This window comes from Erythrolamprus reginae, chromosome 1, assembly GCF_031021105.1.
Source record: "Erythrolamprus reginae isolate rEryReg1 chromosome 1, rEryReg1.hap1, whole genome shotgun sequence".
Classification (NCBI taxonomy): domain Eukaryota; kingdom Metazoa; phylum Chordata; class Lepidosauria; order Squamata; family Dipsadidae; genus Erythrolamprus; species Erythrolamprus reginae.
The window spans coordinates 86,151,819-86,177,417 of record NC_091950.1 but is presented as its reverse complement, the minus strand read 5'-3'; the positions used below and the strand labels follow the sequence as shown (position 1 = coordinate 86,177,417).

General features: G+C 38.5%; 1 protein-coding gene across 1 annotated transcript in view; it reads left to right on the top strand.

The window, feature by feature from the left end:
* SPTBN5 (spectrin beta, non-erythrocytic 5) overlaps positions 1 to 25,599 on the top strand; it is a 138,291-nt gene that overhangs the window by 60,286 nt on the left and 52,406 nt on the right. Inside the window, exons 32-42 of the mRNA XM_070740867.1 lie at positions 1,217 to 1,396; positions 3,568 to 3,768; positions 4,484 to 4,633; positions 8,393 to 9,814; positions 14,019 to 14,123; positions 14,652 to 14,837; positions 18,505 to 18,660; positions 19,952 to 20,143; positions 21,190 to 21,282; positions 22,989 to 23,107; positions 24,720 to 24,834. Of these exons, the coding sequence (XP_070596968.1) occupies positions 1,217 to 1,396; positions 3,568 to 3,768; positions 4,484 to 4,633; positions 8,393 to 9,814; positions 14,019 to 14,123; positions 14,652 to 14,837; positions 18,505 to 18,660; positions 19,952 to 20,143; positions 21,190 to 21,282; positions 22,989 to 23,107; positions 24,720 to 24,834 (2,919 nt within the window). The remainder of the gene's footprint in view (positions 1 to 1,216; positions 1,397 to 3,567; positions 3,769 to 4,483; positions 4,634 to 8,392; positions 9,815 to 14,018; positions 14,124 to 14,651; positions 14,838 to 18,504; positions 18,661 to 19,951; positions 20,144 to 21,189; positions 21,283 to 22,988; positions 23,108 to 24,719; positions 24,835 to 25,599) is intronic.

Here is a 25,599-nt window from a genome sequence, read left to right as displayed (position 1 = left end):
AAGAAATCTAATACTGGAACACTCTAAAAATTTCAATACTAAAACATATAATTTAAATTCTAAAATCCCAATATACAGTGATACCTCATTTTTCGTGGGGGATGCGTTCCAAGACCACCCGTGAAAAACGAATTTCCGCGAAGTAGAGAAAGAATTTTTTTTAATGTATTTAACTAGTATTTGGACTTTTAAAACCCACCCTTTGCATTAAGCAGTCATTCTATAATGTTTCTCAGCTGGAACTACATGTGATATCCTACCAGTTTAGTACAGTATTGTAGAAGAATTTTATGCATTTTTAATGGATTTAAAACTTTTAATGCATTTAATGGATTTAAGTCTTCTTTGAAAAGAACCTGTGAAGTAGCGAATCCACAAAAGATGAACCGCGAAGTAGCGAGGGATTACTGTACTTAAAAAAACAATCATCCACATTCATTTATCGTTCAGTCATACTGGGGTACGTGTTAAAATTTCAATGACCCCGGGCTGCTGGCAGAGACGCATTTTTAAGGCCTTTAAAAGACTGTGAGGGTGGGGGCAGTATGAATCTCCGGGGGGAGTTGATTCCAAAGGACTGGGGCTGCCACAGAGAAGGCTCTTCCGCCAGGCCCTGCCAAATGGCTTTGCCTAGTTGATGGGACCTGGAGAAGACCAACTCTGTAGGACCTGACCGGTTGCTGGGATCTATGAGGCAGAAGACGGTCCCGTTTTGTTATCTTGTGAGCTGCTAGCTTCAGCAATTCATTCTCTGCCTCCTTTTGGAGGAAGAGAGGGAAAGAGGATGAACATATTGAATAGCGAGAAGAAGGAAAAGCAGCCCTCAGTCTGACAGATCTGCTGATGGACAAATGGGAGGCAGAAACAAAAACGATTTGGCTGCTTCTGCTCCTCTGTTTCCTGCCAGTACTATCATACTATTTCTCATATAGACATGACAGATTGTCCTTCTGGGCTGCTTAATACAGCCAGCTGCCAGTTTCAAATCTCCAGCTAGTGTAAATAGACTAGACAGACAGTCTGTTTCAGTAGTTTAATTTTCTGAGGCCTACTCTTCTCTCCGCAAACTGAAATTCACGACTCTGGCTGCTTATGAAGCTCTGAATAGAGTGGAGTTAGCCAACATTTGGGGAAATGTCTTTGATGGGTGGGTTCTTAAACTTTTATTTTAAAAGTTAAATGATTTCATTTCATTTCCCCCCCCCCTGTTTTGCAGCTGCATATTTTGATTGATACTGCAGATGGCGTGCTCTGCCTGTGCTCTGAGAGGCAAGCGGAGGAGATCAAGGCAAAACAACAGGCCTTAGTGGAGAATTGGGAAGTCTTGCGGTGTAAAGTGGAAGAAAACAGGGAGCAGCTGGAACATGCTTGCAGATTATACCGCTTACAAACCTATGTGAGAATTTCAATGTTCTTTTCTAATTTTTTTTAAAAAATCCTATATTATTCTTTCCTCCAGATGTATTGGCCAGTATTTTCCAGAATGGTCAACCAATTAATGGAATGGAGTGGAGTGGAGTGGAGTGGAGTAGAGCAGAGTTGAGTAGAATAGAATTTTTATTGGCCAACTGTGATTGGACACACAAGGAATTTGTCTTGGTGCATATGTTCTCAGTGTACATAAAAGAAAAGATATATTCATCAAGAATAATAAAATACAACACTTAATGATAGTCATAGGCTACAAATAAACAAACAAATCATATTAGGAAACAATCAATATAAATTGTGAGGATACAACTACAGTCATACAGTCGTAAGTGAGAGGAGATGGGTGATAGGAACAATGAGAAGATTAATAGTAGTACAGATTTTGTAAATAGTGTGATAGCATTAAGGGAATTATTTGTTTAGCAGGGTGATGGCTTTTGGGGGGAAATGTTCTTGTATCTAGTTGTTCTGGTGTGCAGTGTTCTATAGAGTCTTTTTTAGGGTAGAAGTTGAAATAGTTTATATCCGGGATGTGAGCAGTCTGTAAATATTTTCACAGCCCTTTTTTTGACTTGTGCTGTATACAGGCAGTTTGGTAGTTATTGTTTTTCTCCTGTTCTAATTATCCTATGAAATCTGTGTCTCTCTTGTTGGGTTGCAGAACCGAACCAAACAGTTATAGAGGTGCATGTGACAGACTCAATAAATTCTTTGTAGAACTGTATCAGCAGCTCCTTGGGCAGTTTGAGCTTTCTGAGTTTGAGCTTTCTGAGTTTGAGCTTTCTGAGTTGGCAGAGAAAAAAGAGGGAGAATAGAATAGTATAGTATAGTATAGTATAGTATAGTATAGTATAGTATAGTATAGTATAGTATAGAATAGAATAGAATAGAATAGAATAGAATAGAATTTTATTGGCCAAGTGTGATTTGACACACAAGGAATTTGTCTTGGTGCATATGCTCTCAGTGTACATAAAAGAAGAAGATACATTTGTCAAGAATCATGTGGTACAACACTTAATAATTGTCATAGGGGTCAAATAAGCAATGAAGAAACAATCAATATTAATAAAAATCTTAGGATACAGGCAACAAGTTACAGTCATACAGTCCTAGATGGGAGGAAAAGAATGATAGGAATGATGAGAAAAACTAGTAGAATAGAAGTGCAGATTTAGTAAAAAGTCTGACAGTGTTGAGGGAATTATTTGTTTAGTAGAGTGATGGCATTCGGGGAAAAACTGTTCTTGTGTCTAGTTGTCTTGGTGTGCAGTGCTCTGTAGCGATGTTTTGAGGGTAGGAGTTGAAACCGTTTGTGTCCAGGATGCGAGGGTTCACATTGCAGCACTGGTCAAAAGAACTCAGCAGAGATTATACCAGCTGAGACAGTTCAGGAAACAACAACTGAATGAAAAACTGCTGGTAACCTTCTACTGCTACACCCTAGAGAGTATTTTAAGACACTTCACCTGTGTATGGTTTGCCAATTGCAAAGTGGCAGGTAGGACAGCACTCCAGAGGGTTAACGTCATAGCCCAGAGGATCATTGGTTAACATCTCCCCTTTTTGAAATAACTTTATAGTTTCCGCTGCTTTAAGAAAGTTCAAAACGTTCTTAAAAATCCATCTTATCCAGGGCACCCTTTTTTTGAACTGTTATTAACTACTACTACCATATGGTACAGGATAATAAAAGCAACGGCAAATAGGCTGAAAAATAGCTTCTATCCCAGAGCAGCAACTATATTGAGTTCTATTGTATAGTCCAATATTACTGAAATATCACGGGTTTTCAGTTCAGTTGTATAGAATGTGAATGATGTGTGTTTGTGTTTTATTTTTATAGTTATAACATACGCTGAGGATGGCACTTAATTTTGTTATACAAGGTGCAATAACAATAAAGTAAACTTAACTTAGGTGACCCTTGATGCCCAAGGACATATATTCTATACTTGATAGATAAATAGCCTTGACAGGGTTTTTTTTTGTTTGAGGCAAAACACAATTTGTAACCAATCACATTTTAGTGCTATGTGTGAACTGAACCACAGGAAGTGTCATCTGTTACCTATATTGTCATTTAAGGATATAAATCTTACCCCACATCTAAAATTTCCTTTCCTCAATTTTAAGGTTCGGGACTATTCTTCCTGGGCATCTGAAATGATAAGAGAAATGGAAGCTGAGGAGACAATTCGAGATGTGTCTAACAGTGGCCTGAAGATTAATCAGCACCAGCAGCTATTGGCAGAAATTGAGTCTCGAGATGAGATTTATGAACGAGTATCACAGCTGGGACAAGAGCTTGCGCTGGAACAGAAAATGGCGACAGAAGTATATTTATTTATTTATTTATTTATTTATTTATTCATTCATTCATTCATTCATTCATTCATTCATTCATTTATTTATTTGTTTGTTTGTTTAGTCCAAAACACAATGAGGGTTTTACTGGGTATATATCTATATACACTTAGTAAAATACATTATGAAGGTTACAGAGGAGATACTCATAGTAAAATATATCTAAGAAAGAATAGAAAAGAAGATATAGTAATATCTTGAAAGAATAGAAGAGGAGATATAGGAATAGAAGAAAGGTATAGGAGATATAGGAGAGCAATAGGACAGGGGACGGAAGGCATTCTAGTGCACTTGTACTCGCCCCTTACTGACCTCTTAGGAATCTGGATTGGTCAACCGTAGATAATCCAAGGGTAAAGTGTTGGGGGTCTGTACAAAATTACAATTTTGTAATTTTGCACAGAGCTCAGACAACCAATATTTCCCACAAAATTAGCCTGTTATGAATATGTGTTTAAATCCAGAGACTCATGAGATAAAAACCAAGCAAGATATGGTACTTTTCCAAGGAAAAATGAGCTTTATTAAAAGACACTCACCTGTTTCCTCATGTATAAACAGACAATTCTGTAATTGTAATTGGAAATGGAGCCTTAGCATATTTCTGTTACAGCAATATAAATTACATATCAACCATTGCCCCTTCATTAGTGACGTTTTATAATAATTAGCATCTTCTTTTCAGATCCAAAGTGCATTAGAAACTCTGACAGAAGCAAAACACAGAGTGTACCAGGTATGGGCACAAAAGAAAGAATGGCTGGAGAAGACTCATCTTTTGCAGATATTTTTCCGAGACTGTGAATACTTGGACAACATCTCAAACTCCCAAGAGGTAGTGCTAGCACATGCTTCATTGATGTTTTAATGCATTATAAAGTGTACTTTATTAAGTGCTTAATCTCTTTCTTTTGTCCTATGTTCCACCTATTCCTTCAATCTTACACATAGGTAGTTGCCTGTATAGAAAAACGTATCATATTAGTATAAAAAAAACATTTGTTTTTGATCAACCTTATTGCTCTCCCTAAAAGGAAATTTGGTTTCTGATTTTTTAATATCACGGTCAATAATACATCCGTGCAAGGATATATGATGTGAAATTAATTCTTTGATTCTGGGGGAAAAAACCTATAACATTAGAGGTCTTCCAGTCCAAACCCCTGCTCAAACAGGAGACTCCATATCATTTCAGTTAAATGGCTGTCCAGTCTCTTTTTAACAGCCTCTGGTGATGGATCCCCCACATCTTCTCAAGGTAAGCCATTCCACTGGTTTATTGTACTCACCGTCAAGAAATTTCTTTTTAGTTCTAGGTCGTTTCTTTCCTTGATTAGTTTTCATCCATTGCTTCTTGCCTTGCCTTCTGCTGCTTTGGAAAATAGCAGAGCCTCAGGCATTACAATCCGATACTGAGTTTGGTTGATATAATGATATTCAAATGTTTGCTTTTTAAGTTAGCAGCTGTAAAGGAAAGCATCGGGAGATAACTGTTGTAGCAGATGAGAAGGAAGAGATTATTCCTTTCCTACATATCATGGTTCAGTTGAAAATTACTTCCCTGGTTGCTGCTATGTGTCGCAGAAGTGAAAAAACTGTTAGCTGCTGACAACGTAAGCCCCATTACTCTGTGGTTAAAATAGCAGTTTCTGCTTGTATAAAGTGACCAGATTTTAAGATTGGGAAAAAGGGACACTATTGGGGGGAGGGGATGTAGCAAAAAAAATTAGCAAAAAAAATTATTATCCCTCTTTTGCTCTCTCTTCCTCCATCCCTTTCTCTCTCTTTCTCTCTCCCTCCCTCTTTCTCTCTCTTCCTTCCTTTCTATTTCTTTCTATCTCTGTCCTTTCTTTCTCTCTTCTTTCCTTCCTCTCTGTTTTGCTCTCTCTTTCTCTCTCTGTTCCTTCCTCCCTCTTTCTTTCTTTCTCCCTCCTTCCGTCACTCTCTCTTCCTCTCTCTCTCCCTCCAATTCTATTTCTCTTTCTCTTTCACTCCCTTTCTTTCTTTCTTTCTTTCTTTCTCTCTCTTCCTCTCTTTTCTTTCTCTCTTTCTCTCTGTCTTCCCTGCCCCAATGGTGCCCGGGTGGAGACGAAGGTGGGAGAGGAGGCGGAGGGATGAAGCAGGTCCAAGTTCCTCCGCTGCTCTTTCACACACCCCGCCCGGCTCAAGACCGACACAGAAGGCCAGCTGTGTGGGGGGGATAGAAGGATGACCTCCCCCAGTTCTGCTGCCCTGTTACTCACCCTCACAACTGTCCTTCCTTTTGGAGTGGGGGGGCTGGGAAGGAAGAGCAGCCAGCAGAGGCCCAGCCAGCCCTTAAGCTCCTTCCCGGTCGTAGCAAATCCTTCCGCCTGCCGTTCCCTCTTCAGCAAAACATCACCGGGACATGACAGGGCCCGTCTGGGGGTGGTGCAGGGGAAACATTTGAGCAAAGGCCCTGCATAGCTGGCCTGAAGTCCATGCAGAGACCTCCGGTTAATCTGGGTTAGGGGCAGGGAGGGTGAGGCAGCAGCGGAGAGCCCAGAATCCCCTCTCTCCAGCCTCTTCCCAAGGGGGCAAGTTGGGAGGGAAAAAAGTGGGATATTTTTCAAAGGGTGTGGGATGTCGGACAAAGGATGAAAAAATGGGACTGTCCCGCTGAAAGCAGGACGTCTAGTCACTTTATGCTTCTATGATTATGGTGTAGAACAGTCATGGCAAACCTATGGCATGGTTACCACAGGTGACATGCAGAGCCATAACAGCTGGCATGTGAGCCGTTGCCCTACCTCAGCTCCAGCGTGCATGTGTGTGCTGCCCAGCTAATTTTTGGCTCTCACAGAGGTCCCCGGGAGGGCGTTTTTGCTTCCAGAGAGCCTCCTGGGGGATGGGGAGGGCATTTTACCCTCCCCCAGCTCCAGGGAAGACTTTGGGCGAAACACGAGCCTATTGGGCCCAGCAGAAGTTGGGAACCAGGCCATTTCCGGCCTCTGGAAGGCTTCTATGGAGGCAAGGGAAGCTGTTTTCGCCCAGGCATTGAATTATAATTATGGATGTGGGCACTCATGTGCAAAACTGTGCATGCCCGCTCTTTCGGCACCCAAGGAAAAAAAGGTTCAATTTTTTTTTAATCTTTTTGAATGATACAAGTCAGGAAATCTTGAACTCATTTCCACCTGAGTTATAGTCCAAGCGCATTCTATATTTGAGGAGGACAAATTCTTTTTTGCTGTTGTTGTTGTTGTTGTTGTTGTTGTTGTTGTTGTTATTGTTCTTTGGAAAGGAAACCAAAAGTCTCTCATCTACATCCTTACATTTTCCTTTCTCATACACCAAAATTTTAGATGAACCTTTCAAGCAGTTTTTTTAATTGCAGCCAAGTTCGAAACATTTAAATATGTTAAAGAGTTAAATAAGGTCCAGGAGGGAAGTGTTTTTAATAGGAAAGTGAACACAAGAACAAGGGGACACAATCTGAAGTTAGTTGGGGGAAGGATCAAAAGCAACATGAGAAAATATTATTTTACTGAAACAGTAGTAGATCCTTGGAACAAACTTCCAGCAGACGTGGTAGATAAATCCACAGTAACTGAATTTAAACATGCCTGGGATAAACATATATCCATCCTATGATAAAATACAGAAAATAGTATAAGGGCAGACTAGATGGACCATGAGGTCTTTTTCTGCCATCAGTCTTCTATGTTTCTGTTTCTAAGTTAACCCTTGGTAAGTTGCACAATACTAGTAGAAAGCAAGCATTTAAAACTGACAGGGCAACACACAGTTAACTTTTCATCTGTATCTGGAAAAGGAAGTGTGTGGATGGTGTTAACTGCATGTGAATATTTGTCTTTTATTGCGATGGATTTTCATTGAACTGAACTGTGTTTCTACATTTATATAAAGGCTATCCCAGCAGTGGCATATGAAAGAAAGAAAAATCGTGGGGTAATCTTCCAAAGTGGATTGCTTTCTCATTCATTCTCTGTGCCAGTGTGCCTGGCCTTGATTTCATGCCAGCAGCTTAGGTTACATCCAAATTACTTAAGGCTTCAGAAGATTTCAAAAAGGTTTAGTCTAGGGTTTCTCTGCCCTAAAGTAAATAACATCACATATGGAGGAAATTAAGCAAGTATATATCTGTCTTTTTTATTACTGACTCTGGCTATGCCATTACTTGGAAGAGTTATAGGAAATTTTTCTAAGAGGAGCTGCTATTCCTTGTGCAGATTGAGAGTGGGGTAGAGAACATTATAGTGCAGCTCTTTAGCTTTTAGCACCAGTGGAACGTAATCTTGTCTTTCAAGGCTATAGAAGCACCGGTGAGTTAATAACTTGTTTTTTTTTAACCTAAGAACTGTTAATTAGGACTCGGATTACACATCTGGCTTCTGCCTCATCATCTTGATCGTTTTTCAGTTTGCTGCATGCTCCTATTATTTTGCAGACTGAATGAGCAGTCGTGCCAATCCTACTATGTCTCGTTCTTAATCAAATGCAGATGCCTTTATTATAGAAATGCTTCTTTACATTTCACTTATTCACACCAGAGGAAGAATGGAAATCTCTACAGCCAAGCTGTAAAGGATGAAACATTTGTTTTGAACAACAGCTCAGAGGCAGAGACTGCTTTACCTTTTCAAATCTTAGGATTAAAAACTGCAGGATGTCATGCAGATATCTTCCTAACAAAACTTCAGACACACCCATCTATATTTCCACAGTGGAAGTTATGTTGTCTTCTGCCAGAGTGGTTCCATCACCGATCTCCAGGGCTGCTTCTTTCCAAAGGATGCCACCAGCAGAAAATATATCAGACTCAACCTGGTATTTTCCATCTCATTCATCATCTGCAGAGACCTTATCAATAAGGGACATCTTGCCTTCTCCCTGCCTGTCTTCAGAGGTTCACAGCTCAAGGCTAGATATAGTATTGGCACATTCAAAAAAGAGGAATGGTTTAGAGAAAGGTAACAGCTGCGTTAATTCCTCCACCTTCAAGTCTGCCTGTCCCACACTTTTGAGAGATACTCAGTGCAAAGGATACAACAGCATTGATGCTCAATCATTGCTTGTCTCCTGCAGTGAGTGGAAAGGAAATGACTGGGATGTTTGTCATTCTTCTGCAGCAGCTTCAAAAGCTCTACCATGCTGGACATCACGTCTGGATGTTTCTCTTTGTGCCATTCCAGATGCTTCATTATCTCAGAATAAACATCTGCATCAAATTCTTGCACCTTGTAACTCCAAGTCAACAGAGCAGAGGTATAATCAGTGCAATTCTCAATTTTCAGATCTCCGTGCTTCAGTAAAACTCTATATTTCAACATGCACTGTTGCTATCAAACCAATTAGAACTGCTTATTCCAGTGTTCTATTACCTCATCTGAAAAAGATCTCAACTACATCTCCTGGTCTTTCAAGAGGAATCCAGAAGAGTCATCAAGTTATCCCTTCTGGAAACTCTGCAGATCACCCAGTTAAACAACTTCATGTCACCAACCCCACTAAGTGTCCCATTCTTCCTCCACAGACAGCCTTCAAAGAAATATGGTTGACTCCATCTACTTTAGTTAAAGCAGATACCATTCTTGGCAAAAGAACAGTTACGTGTTCACCGTTAGATCCTGACCTGCTCGTCTTTCAGAGCCATCACTCAGCTAGCAAAGAATTTAGGAAGACTTCTAGTATTGGAATAATTCCTGCTCATCACAAGATTTCCAAGATATCTTTAATACTTGCCACTCCTTGGACATCCTTTCCTATTAAAGTAGTAAGAGAATTCAGAAAACAGCCTTCAGTCTTGATCAAAGCTTCATGTTCAGATATGGATAGTTCTGCTTTGCAGTCCGATTGTAGGGGCTCTAGCATCTTATTGTCCATAAATCCTATTTATTGTCCTGAATACCAGCCTTCACAAGAGTCAAAGCATCTTCAGGACCTGGATGCTGCAACAAATGCTAGTCAAGCTGCCTTCTTAATGCAGGCATCATCTCATGGACGTGGTGAGAATGCGTGGTGTCCATCTATCTCAGTAAAAATTGCTTCTTTTGGAACTGGGAGAAAAGTGGTGAAGATTTCCATTCCATTTTAGAAAAATGTACTCTCAACTGTAATTTATTCTAGGATTAGTTTTAACTCATAGTATTATAAATTCTTATGTTTGTTGCAAAAGTTTCTAGGAATGGTTAAAGTCTTCAGGAGTACTTTTGTTTTCTTAAAGCTGGATGATTAGGAACTGTAAGACTGTGGATTTGTTTCTTCTTGATGTCCGAAGCCTTTTTAATACTCCTTGCTTAAATTCTTCTGTTTCAAGCTTTCACATGGAGTAAAACAGGTTATGCCTTCAGTGGCTCTAAATATTAAGATTTAACGAAATAGACTTTGTGTGTGTTTGTGTGCATGCATGCGTACTTGAGCATACAAATGTACACACACAGCAAATGCCATTCACATTTTCTAACTTCCCCAATGGTATGTGTTTATATGTTAGCATATAGGTATGTATATACCCTCTGTAAACTGTTGTCTAATTATTAGTAGTAAGAACCATGAATGTATGCATTAAGAGAGGGAGTGTGTAAGAGAGAGAGAAGAGAGAGAGAGAGAGACTGCGTGTGCATAGATACACATACATATATATTTTCAAACCAAATATATATTAAATAATTTTTTTTCTAAAAATGCCTTATTAGTTTGTCAGCTTATACCAGGAAAAAATAGATTTGTGTGTTATGCAATATACAAAAACATAGGTTTTCTATTAGGATCTCATTCTGACAGCACATTAGTGGAAGAAAGAGTTTTAAATTATTTCTATGAAAGAAACAAAAAGTTGCTATTTGTTAACATAGTATTATTTCAATAAAGAATTCAGTCTGATTTGAAAAATACATTTCTAGTTATTATTATTCTGTATATGCATTTTTGCTCACTTTTAAAAATGCCTTCTAAAAGGGCTCTTGGTTTATCTTAAATTTTATTGTTTTCCTGATAAGATTTAGTTGAAAAAGATAAACAGTAAAATTTAATCTTAATCATGATCTGCATTTCACTTTTATGTAAATAAGATGATAAATCCTGACATTGGTCCATGTGTCATACTTTAGATTTAAGATTCAGATGTTATGAAGAATATCTTAAAAATAAATATTGTTTAGTTCTAGAATGCAGAATCCAGCTTTCCAACCTGTACAAAGATTCTATCCTATTCCTTTTTTTAAAAAATGGAAACCCCTTGTGTATTATTGTGAAAGGACATCAGGCATACCATTCTTCAGCCTGTGATAAGCTGACAGATTCTTGAAGTAATGACCTTAGGAGCCCTAATGTTAAATATGAAATGCCACTGAGTGGGCTGCTCAAATTCGCTGCTGTATTTACATAGTAGTGCAACTGTGCTCTCTGAATCTGCAAATTGGGTAATGGCAGCTACAGCTTGCTATGTAAATGTTGAGCTTAAGATGGGATTGAAAAACAAAAACCCTCCCCTTTCTAATAGTTATCCTTGTATTGATATCCTTCAAAGGGGTGGGTTAATGGCAACATCACTGAATCTCGAAAATAATTCTGGACAGAAGGTCCTGGCTCCAGTCTGCATTAGGGTGTAACTCAATATGTGAAGAAATCTCTTTGGACCTGCTCGACCTGTTGTCTTCTCAGACATCATCCTCAGATGAAGCCATGACAATCTGAGTGGATTTTGTTTAGAATGGGTATGGGTGGGGAGAAGAAGAAGGGGAGGTTCTATTATGTGAATAGCCCTCTCTTCACAGTACACTGGATGGAATCCCTTATAACACATATCTCATATTTATTGTGCATTTTACTTAGTGCATTCCTATGTCATAAATGTTTTGCAGCTATTTGCTTTAAGAGCACTTGCTATGTAATATAAAATGATTGACATAAAGGTACAGCTACTATAATTGTCATATATTAAAGCTGGTAATTTTAAAGAAAAGATAGCAGTGTAAAATACTTACTTGCATTAGAGGGGCATTCCGTTCTCATCTGTGATCCACTTCAAAATGTATTTATCTACCTATTTTATTTATGGAATTACCCAACTTGGTATACAGGGAAAGTGGGTTTAGCAATCGGTCTTTGGGAATTACACCAGAGACCACAAGCATACAAACAATAGAAATCAAAATAATATAAGAAAGAATGTCCATCTTAGAAGAAAACAGTCAAGCAATATATGCAATTCCAGAAGAGATTTGCTACTCACTTTAACTCAAGGCCCAGGGAAAAGCCAGGTTTTCAAATACATTTTAGAAATAGTCAGACTGGGGGGCTTTGTGAAATTCTGTTCAGAGGCAGATACTGTACCATGACAGTGTAGACTTATTTTCTGGATCCTATCAGGTGACATTGTTTAATCAAAGGGACCCATTAAGTGCCCACTCTCCAATTTTTCAGGCAGGAGAAACTATTGGAGATGAACAGTCCTCAGATAGCCATGGTCTTTAGAGGTGGGGCCAGCATCTTAAATATCATCAGAAGTTAATTGAAAACAGTGCAGTTTGTTGAGTGGCAGTATTACCTGGGTATATCATGGCATACTCATTACTAGAAGTCTGCTGCATGTGCCAAAAAAACGCCAACACAGTAGGATACATTAACGGAGGAATAGAGTCAAGATCACATAGAGTCAAGTGTTAATACCACTTTATGACACCTTGGTGAGACTTTGGAATGCTGTATCCAGTTTTGGTTGCCATGATGTAAAATAGATGTTGAGACTCTAGAAAGAGTGCAGAGAAGAGCAGCAAAGATTAATAGGGAACCAGAGCTAAAACGTATAGAGAACAGTTTGCTGGAATTGGGTATGTATATTTAATGAAAAGAAAGTCTAGGATGACATGACATGATAGCAGTGTTCCAATAGCTCAGGGGCTGCCACTAAGAGGGAGTCAAGCAAGTCTCTAAAGCACTTGAAGGCAGGACAAGAAGCAATGGATGGAAACTAATCAAGGAGAAAAGCAACCTAGAAGAAGAAATTTCCTGACTGTTAGAACAATTAGTCAGTAAAATAAGCTGCCACCAGAACTTCCATATACTGTAAATTTTAAAGAAGAGATTGGACAAGCATTTGTCTGAAAAGGTATAGGGATTCCTGCCTATACTGTAAAGCCCATCGAGTCCAGCATTCTGTGTCACACAGTGGTCCACCAATTGTCCATGGGGATCTTGAGCAGAAAGAGAAGGCAAGACCCTCCCTTTCCCTTGACCCCCAAAAAGTGGTACTCAAGGGAATCTTGCCTGCCTCAACCAACATAGAGGCAGCACTTGGACATCCGTTTCAATAACAATCTATATGCTTGGCATCCATGAATCTGTCTAATCCTGCCTTGAAGAGCTGTCACGACCTCTTCTGGAAGTGAATTCCATAAACCAACGACCCTCTGGGTGAAGAAATGTATCCCTTGATTTGTCCTCACTTTCTTACCTATGAGCTTTAGGGAGTGGCCCCTTGTCCTAGTATTGTGTGATAGAGAAAATAATTTTTCTCTATCCCCTTTTCTATCCCATGCATGATTTTATACACTTCGATCAAGTCACCCTTAAACGCCGTCTTTCAAGGCTGAAGAGACCAAGGCGTTGTAACCTGGTATCATAAGGGAGGTGCTCCATTTCCTTTATCATTCTTGTTGCCCTTTTTTGCACCTTTTTATGCCATGCTATGCTATGCTATGCTATGCTACTCTACATTCTGGCCAGCTACATAAACTTTAGGGGCAGCCCAGTGAAGTATTCATAGCAAAAATCTACACCGAAGGTGATTAGAACATAAATGATCATTTGGAGTACTCGGGTTGGGAGTATGTACTATATGGAATGTATATTTAATCCTGTGCCTAATTTTCAACCTATATTCTTTTAGGGATGGGTGGCATATAAGTGTAATCAATAAAACAAAAATCTTTATGTTATCCATTGAACATAGTTTTCTATTTGGAATTCTTGAAAATAATATTTACAAAACAAAACAAAAAAACTCAATCTCTAAATAGGCTACACTATATGCACCTTTTCTTGGGGAATGTATGTGAACTAAGAAGAGTCCAGAGCTGTGTAAGAAACACATCTTGTAAATCTCTTAAAACCACTTGACCATCTTATGTTTCTTGAGTTTCATTCCAAAAAGCAACAGATTTGGACCCATAATTCCATGTATTATTTTTTTAATATAAAAAAACTATATTGCCAGAACTGATTCCAATTTTTCACAGATGTATTTGAAAAGCTGTGATTTTGGAAGCAGTGTGGATGAAGTGATACAGCAGATCAAGAAACAGGAGGCTTTCGAGAAGGTTCTAGCCTCTCAGGAAGAAAAGGTAAAATCTTTGTATAAAATATAATATAATATAAGAAAGACATGGGCAAATATCCAGGTAAAACCTGATGTTTATGGGTCATCTCGGTGGACTGGAAAAAGTACTGTGACAAACTTGCAAAAGCAATTCAGACAATAGATGAAACATTGTTTTATAGAAGCTGCTTTATAAGATCACTTTAAAGTGCTAATTTCAAGAAATACGGGAATTCTTCAGACAAAGTATCTGGGAAATTTTACCTGTGGAGAAAGAATAACTTAGTCTGACAGTAAATGTCACAGAAAAAAATATAGACAATAAATTACTCTTAAATAAAATTTCCAAAATAATTTTTCAAATAATACCAACAAGGTAAGAAGAGGTTCTCAGAAAGCTTTACTCATTCATATCACACAAATAAATATCTGTATATTTTTGTTAGTGTTGTTTGGTTATGGGCAATTTTGAACTTCCAGTAGAAAAAAATAATAATATTTTATTTATGCAACCTGTTATCTGTAGATGCGAGTTTAACTGTTGGTCTTTCAGGAACTCTCTCTTCAGGAGCAAATGGAAAAATTACAACCAGGTACTGAGTTGGAAGTAACACAAATTCAACAGAGGCTCAATGTGGTGTTAAAGAAAAGAAGATGCATCAGAGATCTTTCTCAGAGTAGGCAAGAAAAATTGCAGGCACAACTCCTGCTATTTCTCTTCTACCAGGGTCTAACTGAGGTGAGAATAAGTTGTGTATGAGTGAAACATTGTCTGGGAAATAAAAATGTTAATTCTCTTTGCAGACAGCGAGGGGTTTCTGTTTCATTCCCCATTCAGACTGTGTAGTCAGATAGGTCCCACTACTGATTGCAGTTGGAACTGGTAACTCCGTCACTAAATTTATTTGTTTGTTTGTTTGTTTGTGTGTGTGTGTATTTGTTTGTTTGTTTGTTTGTTTGTTTGTTTATTTATTTATTTATTTGTTTGTTTGTTTATTTATTTATTTATTTATTTATTTATTAGATTTGTATGCCACCCCTCTCCGTAGACTCGGGGCGGTTCACAATAACAATGAAAACAATATGTAACAAAACTAATAATTTAAAAAACCACTAAAAAACCCCTTATTAAAAAACAAAAACATGCACACAAACATACCATGCATAAATTGTATGGGCCCCAGGGAGATATCTCAATTCCGCCATGCCTGGTGGCAGAGATGGGTTTTAAGAAGTTTATGAAAGGCAAGGAGGGTGGGGGCAGTTCTAATCTCCGGAGGGAGCTGGTTCCAGAGGGACCATGAATAGAATAGAATAGAATAGAATGGAATGGAATGGAATGGAATAGAATAGAATTCATTTACCAGCCCAGTGTGATTGGACACACAAGGAATTTGTCTTTGGTGCATATGCTCTCAGTGTACATAAAAGAAAAGATACATTTGACAAGAATCATCAGCTACAACACTTAATGATTGTCATAGGGTACAAATAAGCAATCAAGAAACAATATTAATATAAATCTTAAGGATACATGCAAAAAGTTACAATCATACAGTCATAAGTGGGAGAAGTAATAAGAATACATGACTGTTTAAATGTCAGTTCCAGCTGCAATCGTGAAGTAAATTACTCATGGTGATTAAGATTAAATCTGGGATTTCCTGCCGTTTCCCCTATTGACTTTGTTTGTTAAAAGCTGGCTGTGAAGGTTGCAATCAGATGACCATGGGATGCTGAGATAGCCCAAGTTTGAGAAACAATGATAAATCTACTTTTTCAGTGCTGTCAAGACTCTGAACAGTCGCTGAATGAGCAGTCGCTGAATGAGCCGAAGTGGCGCAGTGGGTAGGGTGCTGTACTGCAGGCCACTAAAGCTGACTGTAGATCTATAGGTCAGCGGTTCAAATCTCATCACCGGCTCAAGGTTGACTCAGCCTTCCACCCTTCCGAGGTGGGTAAAACGAGGATCTAGACTGTGGAGGCAATATGCTGGCTTTGTTTTTTAAAGTGCTATTGCTAACATGCTGTTATGCCCTTTGTTAAAAGGGCACTATAAATAAATGTTTATTATTATTATTATTATTATTATTATTATTATTATTATTAGTCTTTAAATGCCTTTAATGGTTAATTGTAGTGTTTGTGGATATAAAAAGATGGCCTGCTTCAATACAGTAATCAAAATAAACATTATGCTAAGGAAATAATTGAGGCAGAATAATTAAAGTATCATCTGGAAGCAATCACCACATCTCATTTCCAGGAGAGGTAATAGCTATAGTACTTAGATGTATATACTGCTTGACAATGCTGTACAGGCCTCTGTAAGTGATTTGCAGCAAGGATCTCCAACCTTGGCAACTTTAAGGCTTGTGGACTTCAACTCCCAGAGTTCCTCATCCAGCAAAGCTGAGAGTTGAATCCACAAGTCTTAAAGTTGCCAAGATTGTAGACCCCTGGTTTATGTATTAATAATAATAATAATAATAATAATAATAATAATAATAATAATAATAATTTATTAGATTTGTATGCCACCCCTCTCCGAAGTCAGCATATTGCCCCCAATATGCTCATTTTACTGATCACAAAAGGATAGAAAGCTGAGACAACCCTGAACCTGCTGAGATTCAAACTGCCAAATTGCAGGCAGCCAGCAGATTGCAGAAGTAGTCTGCAGTACTGCATTCTAACCATTACGCCACCGTGGCTCAATGGTAATTCTAAAGAAGATCAGACACTGGAATCTGCAGTGACATCCATAGGATCTTGCTGCTTGCATCCGAATGACAAAAGCGATATTGTGACATCATGCCACAAACTCCAGCCTTTGGGACCATGCCTGCAGCATTACAACACTGCTTTTGTCGGTCTAAATCCCACATTTGTCCATCCACGAAGATACCTGTGGTCCCCTGGCCCTCTTCTGACTTTCTTGTTTTTTCCCACTTCTACATTATTACAATTCTGAGGCTCTGTGCTTTTCGAACATGATGTTCACATTCCATTTTTCCTATATACATTTAAACATAAACAATATAATGCAACATTTAAGTGCTACAGCAGCTTTCCCCAATGTAGTGCCTTTAAGGTGTACTTAGATTAACTTCTAAATCAAAATTTGTAGCTGCTGTGTGGCTATCTACGGTATATAGTCTATGAATTACAGCAATAAAATCCAGTTCATATGGAGAATATAAGACTGGGAAAGGACATATTATATGAGTACTAGAGAGCTACTATTATAACTCATTCCTCTAAATTCAAGGTATATCTTTATTAACTAATTGATAGTTCATTTTATCAGTATTTCTTGGACTGACTCAGTTCTTCAAGAGAGCCAATTATAGTAAAACCTGAAGAATGTTGCAACCATTAACTTCCACATGGTTCTTTTTAATGGATCTCAAGTCTTCCAAGAAAAAAAAAGTTACACTGCATTAATTTAAGGCTGATCACTTTTGATGCAGAGAGTTAAGAGGCTGAGCAAAGTTTTTGTGCAGTATCACGTTGCTGTCACATGATGTTTTGCAATGTTTCCCCCCTTCGCAGAGCTGGGGTGGGCGTGGCATATGCATGACGCATCCGGCTCACGATCTGCCAGTTATATTATATCACATCTTTGAAATGGCAAACTGGCTTGCAATATTCAATATTTTTGCAACAGACACAAATCTTCAGCAAAGCTACAAATTTGAAATTCAGGTCCCACGTTGGGCTGAATAGCACCCTTGAACTGAAAAGCAAATCCGATCTTATTAGATTTGCATATACTACTCTTAGAGCCTTACATGCAGGGGTGGGCAGCAGGCAGGATGGAGTGGAATGCAGTTCCACTGGTGGAAATGAAGATGCGTGTGCAGCTCCAGATGATTGGTGGCTGTCACTTCCTGGATTACTGGCCTCAGGCTCGGCTCTCCTTTTCCCCCCTGCAGCTGCTACTGTGTCCGTACTCCTTGCTTTTTTCTTCTTTCCTCCTTCCTGGCCTCGGACGAGTTTCCTTCTCTCCTGCCTGGCTCCCTCCAGCCTCACGCAGCCACCTCCCACCTGAGGTGCAAGCAGAAGGCGTGGGTGGAAGGGGCGGTGGCAGCCTTTATGCTTCTGGCAGCACCCATTCACCTAGCTATCCAGCCTGAGGCGGGGGGTGACCCAGGAAGGAGAATGCAGGAAACACGAAGCAAATTGTCAACCCAGTGAACTACACTGGTAAGGTTGTAAGTCAAGGATTTAACAGTTCACTTGAACAATGATGATCGTTCAAGCCACTCCCATCTGATCACATTGCTGGCAAGCCCCTCCTACCCAGTCACATGATCATTAAGCCACACCCAGAAAATAAGCAAAATTTGGCTGCCCATTACTGCTCACATGTAGTGATAATCGTGTTGCTCCTTTGGTGACAGGCAGAGAGTTGGATTGATGAACGCATGCAGAAGATGAAGGTTCCTTCTTTTCAAAACTTCAACAAGCCTTGTGACAAAATGAAGCTTCTTCAGAAACATCAAGTCTTTGAGGCTGAGATTCTGGCTCATAAGGATATAATCGCAACTGTTAAAATGGCAAGTATCAATTGCTTTCACTTTGCGTTTTTTGGTTCCTGTGAGATTCTTCTGAAGCATTAGGTCAAATTATGGATAGAAAAAAAATACATAGAAAACTTGGATAAATGAAGGGTCAAATGTTTTCCAGCTTAGCTTCATTAAACAGTCAGATCAATCTGTATTACAATTGTTAGAAAACCCCAGTAAGAACCGGGAATATACAGCCTTAAATACATTGATGTCTCGCATAACCTTGGCTGCCCTCTGTCAGGTAAACATTAAACAGGTGTTGTTTTTCTATTTTTCTCTCATATCTTGAATAATTTACATGTCAAATCAACCAATCCCTCTATCTTTACTGAATACAAATCTGGGTCAGATACCCCAGAACCAGACTAAAATACACTATGTGTTTAACCCTTGCCACTTGCCTTCTGTTGTGGTTAGCTCTGGCCCAGCTCCTGCCCCAAGGACTGTGGATGTGGGGGAGACATCCACATGCTGCAGGCCTGTTTTGCCCCCAGTGGAATCTGCTGATGAAGGCTCCTCTGACCAAGAAGACTTGAGTGACAGGGAGGAGGAGAGTGGGGCAGACAGCTCAGAAGGAGCTCAATTATCTAGTTCCTCCTTGGATTCAGAACAAGAGTTAATGATACAGCCACGCATGCAGAGAGCGATGCATAGGCAACAACAACAGAGAGATTATTATCAAAGAAAATGAGGCCACCTGTGGTTGGGTGGGGCTGTGGTAATTAGTGAGGCTGCTATAAATAGCAGCCTGTGGGTTTGGCCATTGTGGAGGATTATCTGATTGTTGTGTTTCGTGACTGCTTTACTGACTTTGACCTTTTATGTGCTGATTTTTCCCCGCTTTGAAACTAAACCAGAGCAAAGTGTGTTTCACTTTGTGAAAGAAGAAGGACTGTGAATTGCCTCACAGCTGCAAGCTAAGTATCACGGAACTGATAAGGGACTTGTACAAATTACCAGTTTGGTTGGAGATGAGTGCTCTTTGCTATACCAAAAGAGGGCTTAGTTTAAGTGAATTTTCATTATAAAGAACATTGTTTTGAATTTCCAAACGTGTCTGTGTCTGAAATTTGTACCTGTGAATTTTTGGGAGGAGTCTGCCAGAGAGCCCGACAGAACACCTTCCAAACTTTTAGAACGGAGTTATTTTAGAAATACCATAGAAATATTGCAATATTATTATTATTATTATTATTAGTAGTAGTAGTAGTAGTAGTAGTAGTAGTATTAGTAGTATTAGTATTATTAATAATAATAATTCCATCTTAACTATTTAAAGAGAGGAGAAGCTCTACTACATCATAACATCCCCCAATCGGAAGAAATCCACCAAACGATGTACTTGCTCCAAGAACAGTGGGAAATGTTGAATCAGGCTGTTGCTGCCCACGGAAAGATGCTTGAAGAGAGCAGGGATTTTCTTGAATTTCTACAAAAAGTTGACCACGCAGAAGCTTGGATTAGAGAGAAGGTTAGTGAATTTACAGGCCACTGTTTCTGTTGAGAAAACACATTTTAACTGAACGTTTGTAAAATGGTAATTGTTTGTAAATGGAAAATGTACACTTTTGTTTTGTTTTGAAAAATGCCTGAAGTGTTTTCCTGTTTCCAAATATGTGAATATAAATCACATATTTATTACACTGTATATTACACAGAGGCTGCTACTGTGTTCTAATCATGGTTCTCCTCTAGGATATTAGTTTGCTTTTTTCTTTTTTCTTTTTTTTTTAATAAAGATTTATTTACAGATATAATACAAGGTACATAGAATAAATAACAAGGAAAGAGAAAAAGAAAAAAGAAAAAAACAATACATCCAAAGATTCATATTAAAACAATACATCCAATAAGAAAAAACAACAACAATATATTACATGTTCGTATTGTAATTAGCAAGGATTTTTTCTTTTTTCTAACCAGTGGTAGAGTAAATTCCAACAATCATAAAATTGTGAGTCTTCTTTGCCTTTAATTTTTAGGGTCAGTTTAGACATTTCTGCACATTGAGTTATTTTTTCTAATACCAATTTGTCTTGAGGGATTTCTGCTTTTTTCCACGTTTGAGCAAAAGCTAGTCTTGCTGCGGTAGTAATATGAATAATCAGATAAATATGGTGTTGGTTAAGTTGTTGGTGTATAATCCCTAATAGGAAACATTCTGGACTTTTTTCTATGGTTTTCTATGGATATTAGTTTGTTATGCACTAAAAAATTATTCTTAAAAAAGTGAGCAATATTCAAAAGAATACAAAATGTACATCTTCCAACAAATAACTAGGTAATCATCAAGGTGAGGGGATTTCTTATTCCAAAATGTATTAAGACAAATGTATTAAGGTTTTGTTTTGCACAAAGCAAACTGTTACGTAATTTTATGCACTGCAAGGGGACGTTTATTGGACTCTAATGTTAGATAATTGTAGGACAGGACCAATTGAAAAAAAAGACTAGATAAACATTGAAAATTTCATTATGTTTTAATGGATTCCTAATGGTATTGGTGTTGCTCACCAGGTAGTCATGGTTAATATTGGTGATGTGGGGAATGACTACGAACACTGCCTTCAGCTTTTGAAAAAATTAAATGAATTCCGAGGAATGTCAGAGGTAAGTGATATTGTTTCCATTGAGCTAAATAAATAACAATAAATAATAAATAACATTTCAGGACACCGGTATTTTAGGATAATTTGATTGATTTGATGGAAGTTAGTGTGACATCAGAATTGTTGGGTTTTTAAATCCTGTAAATTGCTGGCCTTCTAATTTACCATATGAATGCTTAATTATTTCCCTGAATTACATTATACCAAGAAGAGACTTCAAAATTGTATGTACAGCATTCCTTCTCATTTATTGGAACCAACCCCCCCCCCCCCCCCCCCCGAAGGTCCACACAGCCCCCACCCTTGAAATCCTGGCTTTGCTGGCAGGCCTGGGGACCATGATAATTGACACCTTCTATCTAGTCAAGACATGAATTGATTGGGATTATGTTGTATGAATGTGGTGACTGTATTGTAGGGTTTTTATTATTATGAAATGTTTTTATCACTGTGAAAGTTATTTATTATGAAATCTTTTTATTATTATGAAATGTTTTAATCTGATTTTATTATTTATAATTATTGTTGCGAGCCACCCTGAGTCCTCAGGGAATGGGCGGCATATAAATGCAAACAAACAAACAAACAAACAAACAACTAAATCCTTATAATAATCCTCTGAGATATGTTTGGTTTGGAGACTGCAACTGGTCTAGAGCCGTGATGGCGAGCCTATGGAACGCAATCTGGAAGTGGCACTGTAATGCTCTCTACATGGGGCTGCCTTTGAAAAGTGTTCAGAAACTTCAGATCATGCAGAATGCAGCTGCCAGAGCAATCATGGGCTTTTCCAAATATGCCCATGTTACACCAACACTCCGCAGTCTGCATTGGTTGCTGATCAGTTTCCGGTCACAATTCAAAGTGTTGGTTATGACCTAAAAAGCCCTTCATGGCACTGGACCAGATTATCTCCGGGACCACCTTCTGCCACACGAATCCCAGCGACCAGTTAGGTCCCACAGAGTGGGCCTTCTCCGAGTCCCGTCAACTAAACAATGTCATTTGGCGGAACCCAGGGGAAGGGCCTTCTCTGTGGTGGCCCCAGCCCTCTGGAACCAGCTCCCCCCAGAGATTAGAATTGCCCCCACCCTCCTTGCCTTTCGTAAGCTCCTTAAAACCCACCTCTGCGGTCAGGCATGGGGGAACTGAGATATTCCTTCCCCCTAGGCCTTTACAATTTATGCATGGTATATTTGTGTGTATGTTTGGTTTTATAATAAGGGTTTTTAGTTGTTTTAGTATTGGATTGTTACATGCTGTTTTTATCATTGTTGTTAGCTGCCCCGAGTCTACGGAGAGGGGCGGCATACAAATCCAATTAATAATAATAATAATAATAATAATAATAATAATAATAATAATGCAGAGCCATCTCCCCAAGCACTGCCCGTTGCTTTTCTTGGTTTGCTACCAATTCTATAGCACTGGTGGGAGTCGGGAGGAACCCACCTCTGACATAGATGTAAGACATAACCTCCTAGATTATAGGGGTCTCCAACCATGGCAACTTTAAGCCTTGGTGGACTTCAACTCCCAGAATTCCTCAGCCAACTGGCTAGGGAATTCTGGCTAGGGAATTCTGGGAGTTGAAGTCTGCCAGGCTTAAAATTACCATGGTTGAAGGCTCCTGTCCTAGAAGGAAGGAGAAGAGGGACTTAAGACTTTGCTTTACTATCTGTTTTCTCTTTGACTTTTGTCTTATAGGGGGTAACAGTGGATGATGCCCACATCAAAGGCATCAATGCTCTTGCTCTGCGATTGAAGAGGCAGAATGAGGAAGAGATGAAAATAATACACCAACGCCGAGAACAGTTGAATGAAAGGTGCGTGGATAAAGTCTACTGATCCAAACAAAAAAGGAAAACGTTCAATCAAATGTGACTAGAGCCAAAGGGAAATGCTAGCATTTCTGTGTTGGTGTTTACATTGAGAAGGCTGATCGTTTTCTTTCATACATGATCTCCAAGCATAAATGAATTGTCATAATGGGTGTGTAAGAGTAAAGAGGGAGTGACATTGTACTACTTGGATTTCATTCCCAACACTAGTTAATAAGTTTTATGATAAACATCTCAGAAATCTAAATTGCTAAGGCAATGGCAATCTTCTAGTTAGGAATAAATGCCAATGTAACCTCTAGCTACTCAACCCACATAAAAAATATAATTGTGAAATAAGAATGATTTCAATTAACTTAGTATTGTCTGATTAAAGTATCAGAGTTTATTTTGAACTTGCATTGGAAATGTGAAGGATAACAGCCAGTGTTCCCTCTAATTTATTTTTTTTTGGGGGGGGCGGAAAAGTATAGTGTCTGAGTGGTAGTCCCTTTGGGACTGGGAGGCACAGAAATAATAAATAAATAAATAAATAAATAAATAAATAAATAAATAAATAAATAAATAAATAAATAAATAAATAAATAATAAACAAACAAACAAACAAACAAACAAAAAACCCACCCTGTTTTGCCTCAGAGAATTTCAAAATAAAATACTGTACTGTGTGTCTATAACAGTGAGCTCATAATAGGGCAACTCTATCAATATCAAAATGCCACTTAAATAGTTGAGCTAGTTTCAAACTAGATTTTGATTTTCTTTCTCTCTTCCTTACTCCCATTCTTTTTCTTTCTCTTTTCCTTCCTCTCTTTTTTCTATCTGTTTCTCTCTCTTCCTCTCTTCCTCTCTCTCTCCTTCCCTCTCACTCTTTCCCTCTCGGCTTCTGGGCAGGTTTGGAAAACTCTGAGTTGATGATGATTTTTAAGTGAGCGATTGCTCACTGCTCAGCTTAGAGGGAACTATGATAACAGCTGCTAGAAAGGTTTCTTAATAAAGACACTATAGCAGGAGTTTCTTCAGAAGGTTCTTTACTTCTTCAGTAATAGTATAAAAAATAACTATTCACTCTATACTATACTATATTACAGAACAAATCACTATACTAAACACTAACCAACCTTGATCACAGCAAACTGCACTATCCTACCAGACCAAACCACACTAGACAAGACCACATCAAACCACACAAGACAAGACCACAAGACCACATCCACACAAAAGGTGTACAGCATTATATACATGCACTGACCAATCAGGTCATAGAATAGATTGCATCATTCTGCTGCACCATGACTCAGCATTATCTTTACATTACAATAATTACAGCAATTCTACTGTACTTGCAATATTACTTCAGGTTTTATATCCTGATATAAAATCCCCCCCCCCGAGTCCTTTTATTGTTACCCAATCAGATCCAGTCTTGTATATTAATTACCTTTCATGTCATTTTGTTTGTGCTTGCATAATCACATAGATGAATATAGTTGGGCTGGTGTGAATCATAAACCCAAAGATATAATTGTTTTATTGCTCTAATCCTATATTCAATCTATTTTGTCTTCTCAAATAAAATTAAATATTTCACTGACAGGTGGAACAGTTTCCATGGTGATCTTAACACGTATAAGAAAAAGTTGGAAGAAGCCCTGCAGATCCATGCCTTGATTAGAGAAATTAATGACATCAAAGAGAGAATTGGTGAAAAGGTGATTTATTTTATTATTTTTAAAGGTGTTTTTTTGATCTTGACAAATTCTCCAGAGTGGATAAAATTTCAGAAAACCAAATAGTAATAAAATATCAAGAGGAAATTTTGACAGTTAGAAGTACAAAGAAAAAAGAGAGTCATAAAAACATTTTCGAACATTATCATATCAAACAGTTTTTCAAAGCTTTTGCTGTGTCCCAAATAACAGATATAGTGACATTGCTGACCTTAATAGGGATACTAAAGCGATAGGTCAAGGTAGCTGTGATAACGATAACTCAAATAAGCATGGGATCATGGTCTAAGATGAAGAACATATCTTGGAAAGTGCGAATCACGTATTAAACATCGGTCACACAAGAACACAATGGTACCTAAAAAGAGAAGCCACCTTCTGGTTGGTGAGTCAATTGTAAGGGATGTAAATTTAGGAAAGGATAAGGAGGTTTTGAAAGATGTCAGGTGTCTGCAGAGACAAGAGGCTTATTCTTAAGATAGTCAAGAATGCCAGTGAGGACTGTGTTGTTGAGGCTATTATACATCTTGGCACAAACGATCAGTCCCCAAAAGATGTATTTTCTGTACAGAATGACTTCCAGAGCTTGGGATATGAACTTAGTATTTGGACCGGGAGTCACTGCTCACAGTCACTCATGCCCTCATCACCTCGAGGCTCGACTACTGTAACGCTCTCTACATGGGGCTACCTTTGAAAAGTGTTCGGAAACTTCAGATCGTGCAGAATGCAGCTGCGAGAGCAATC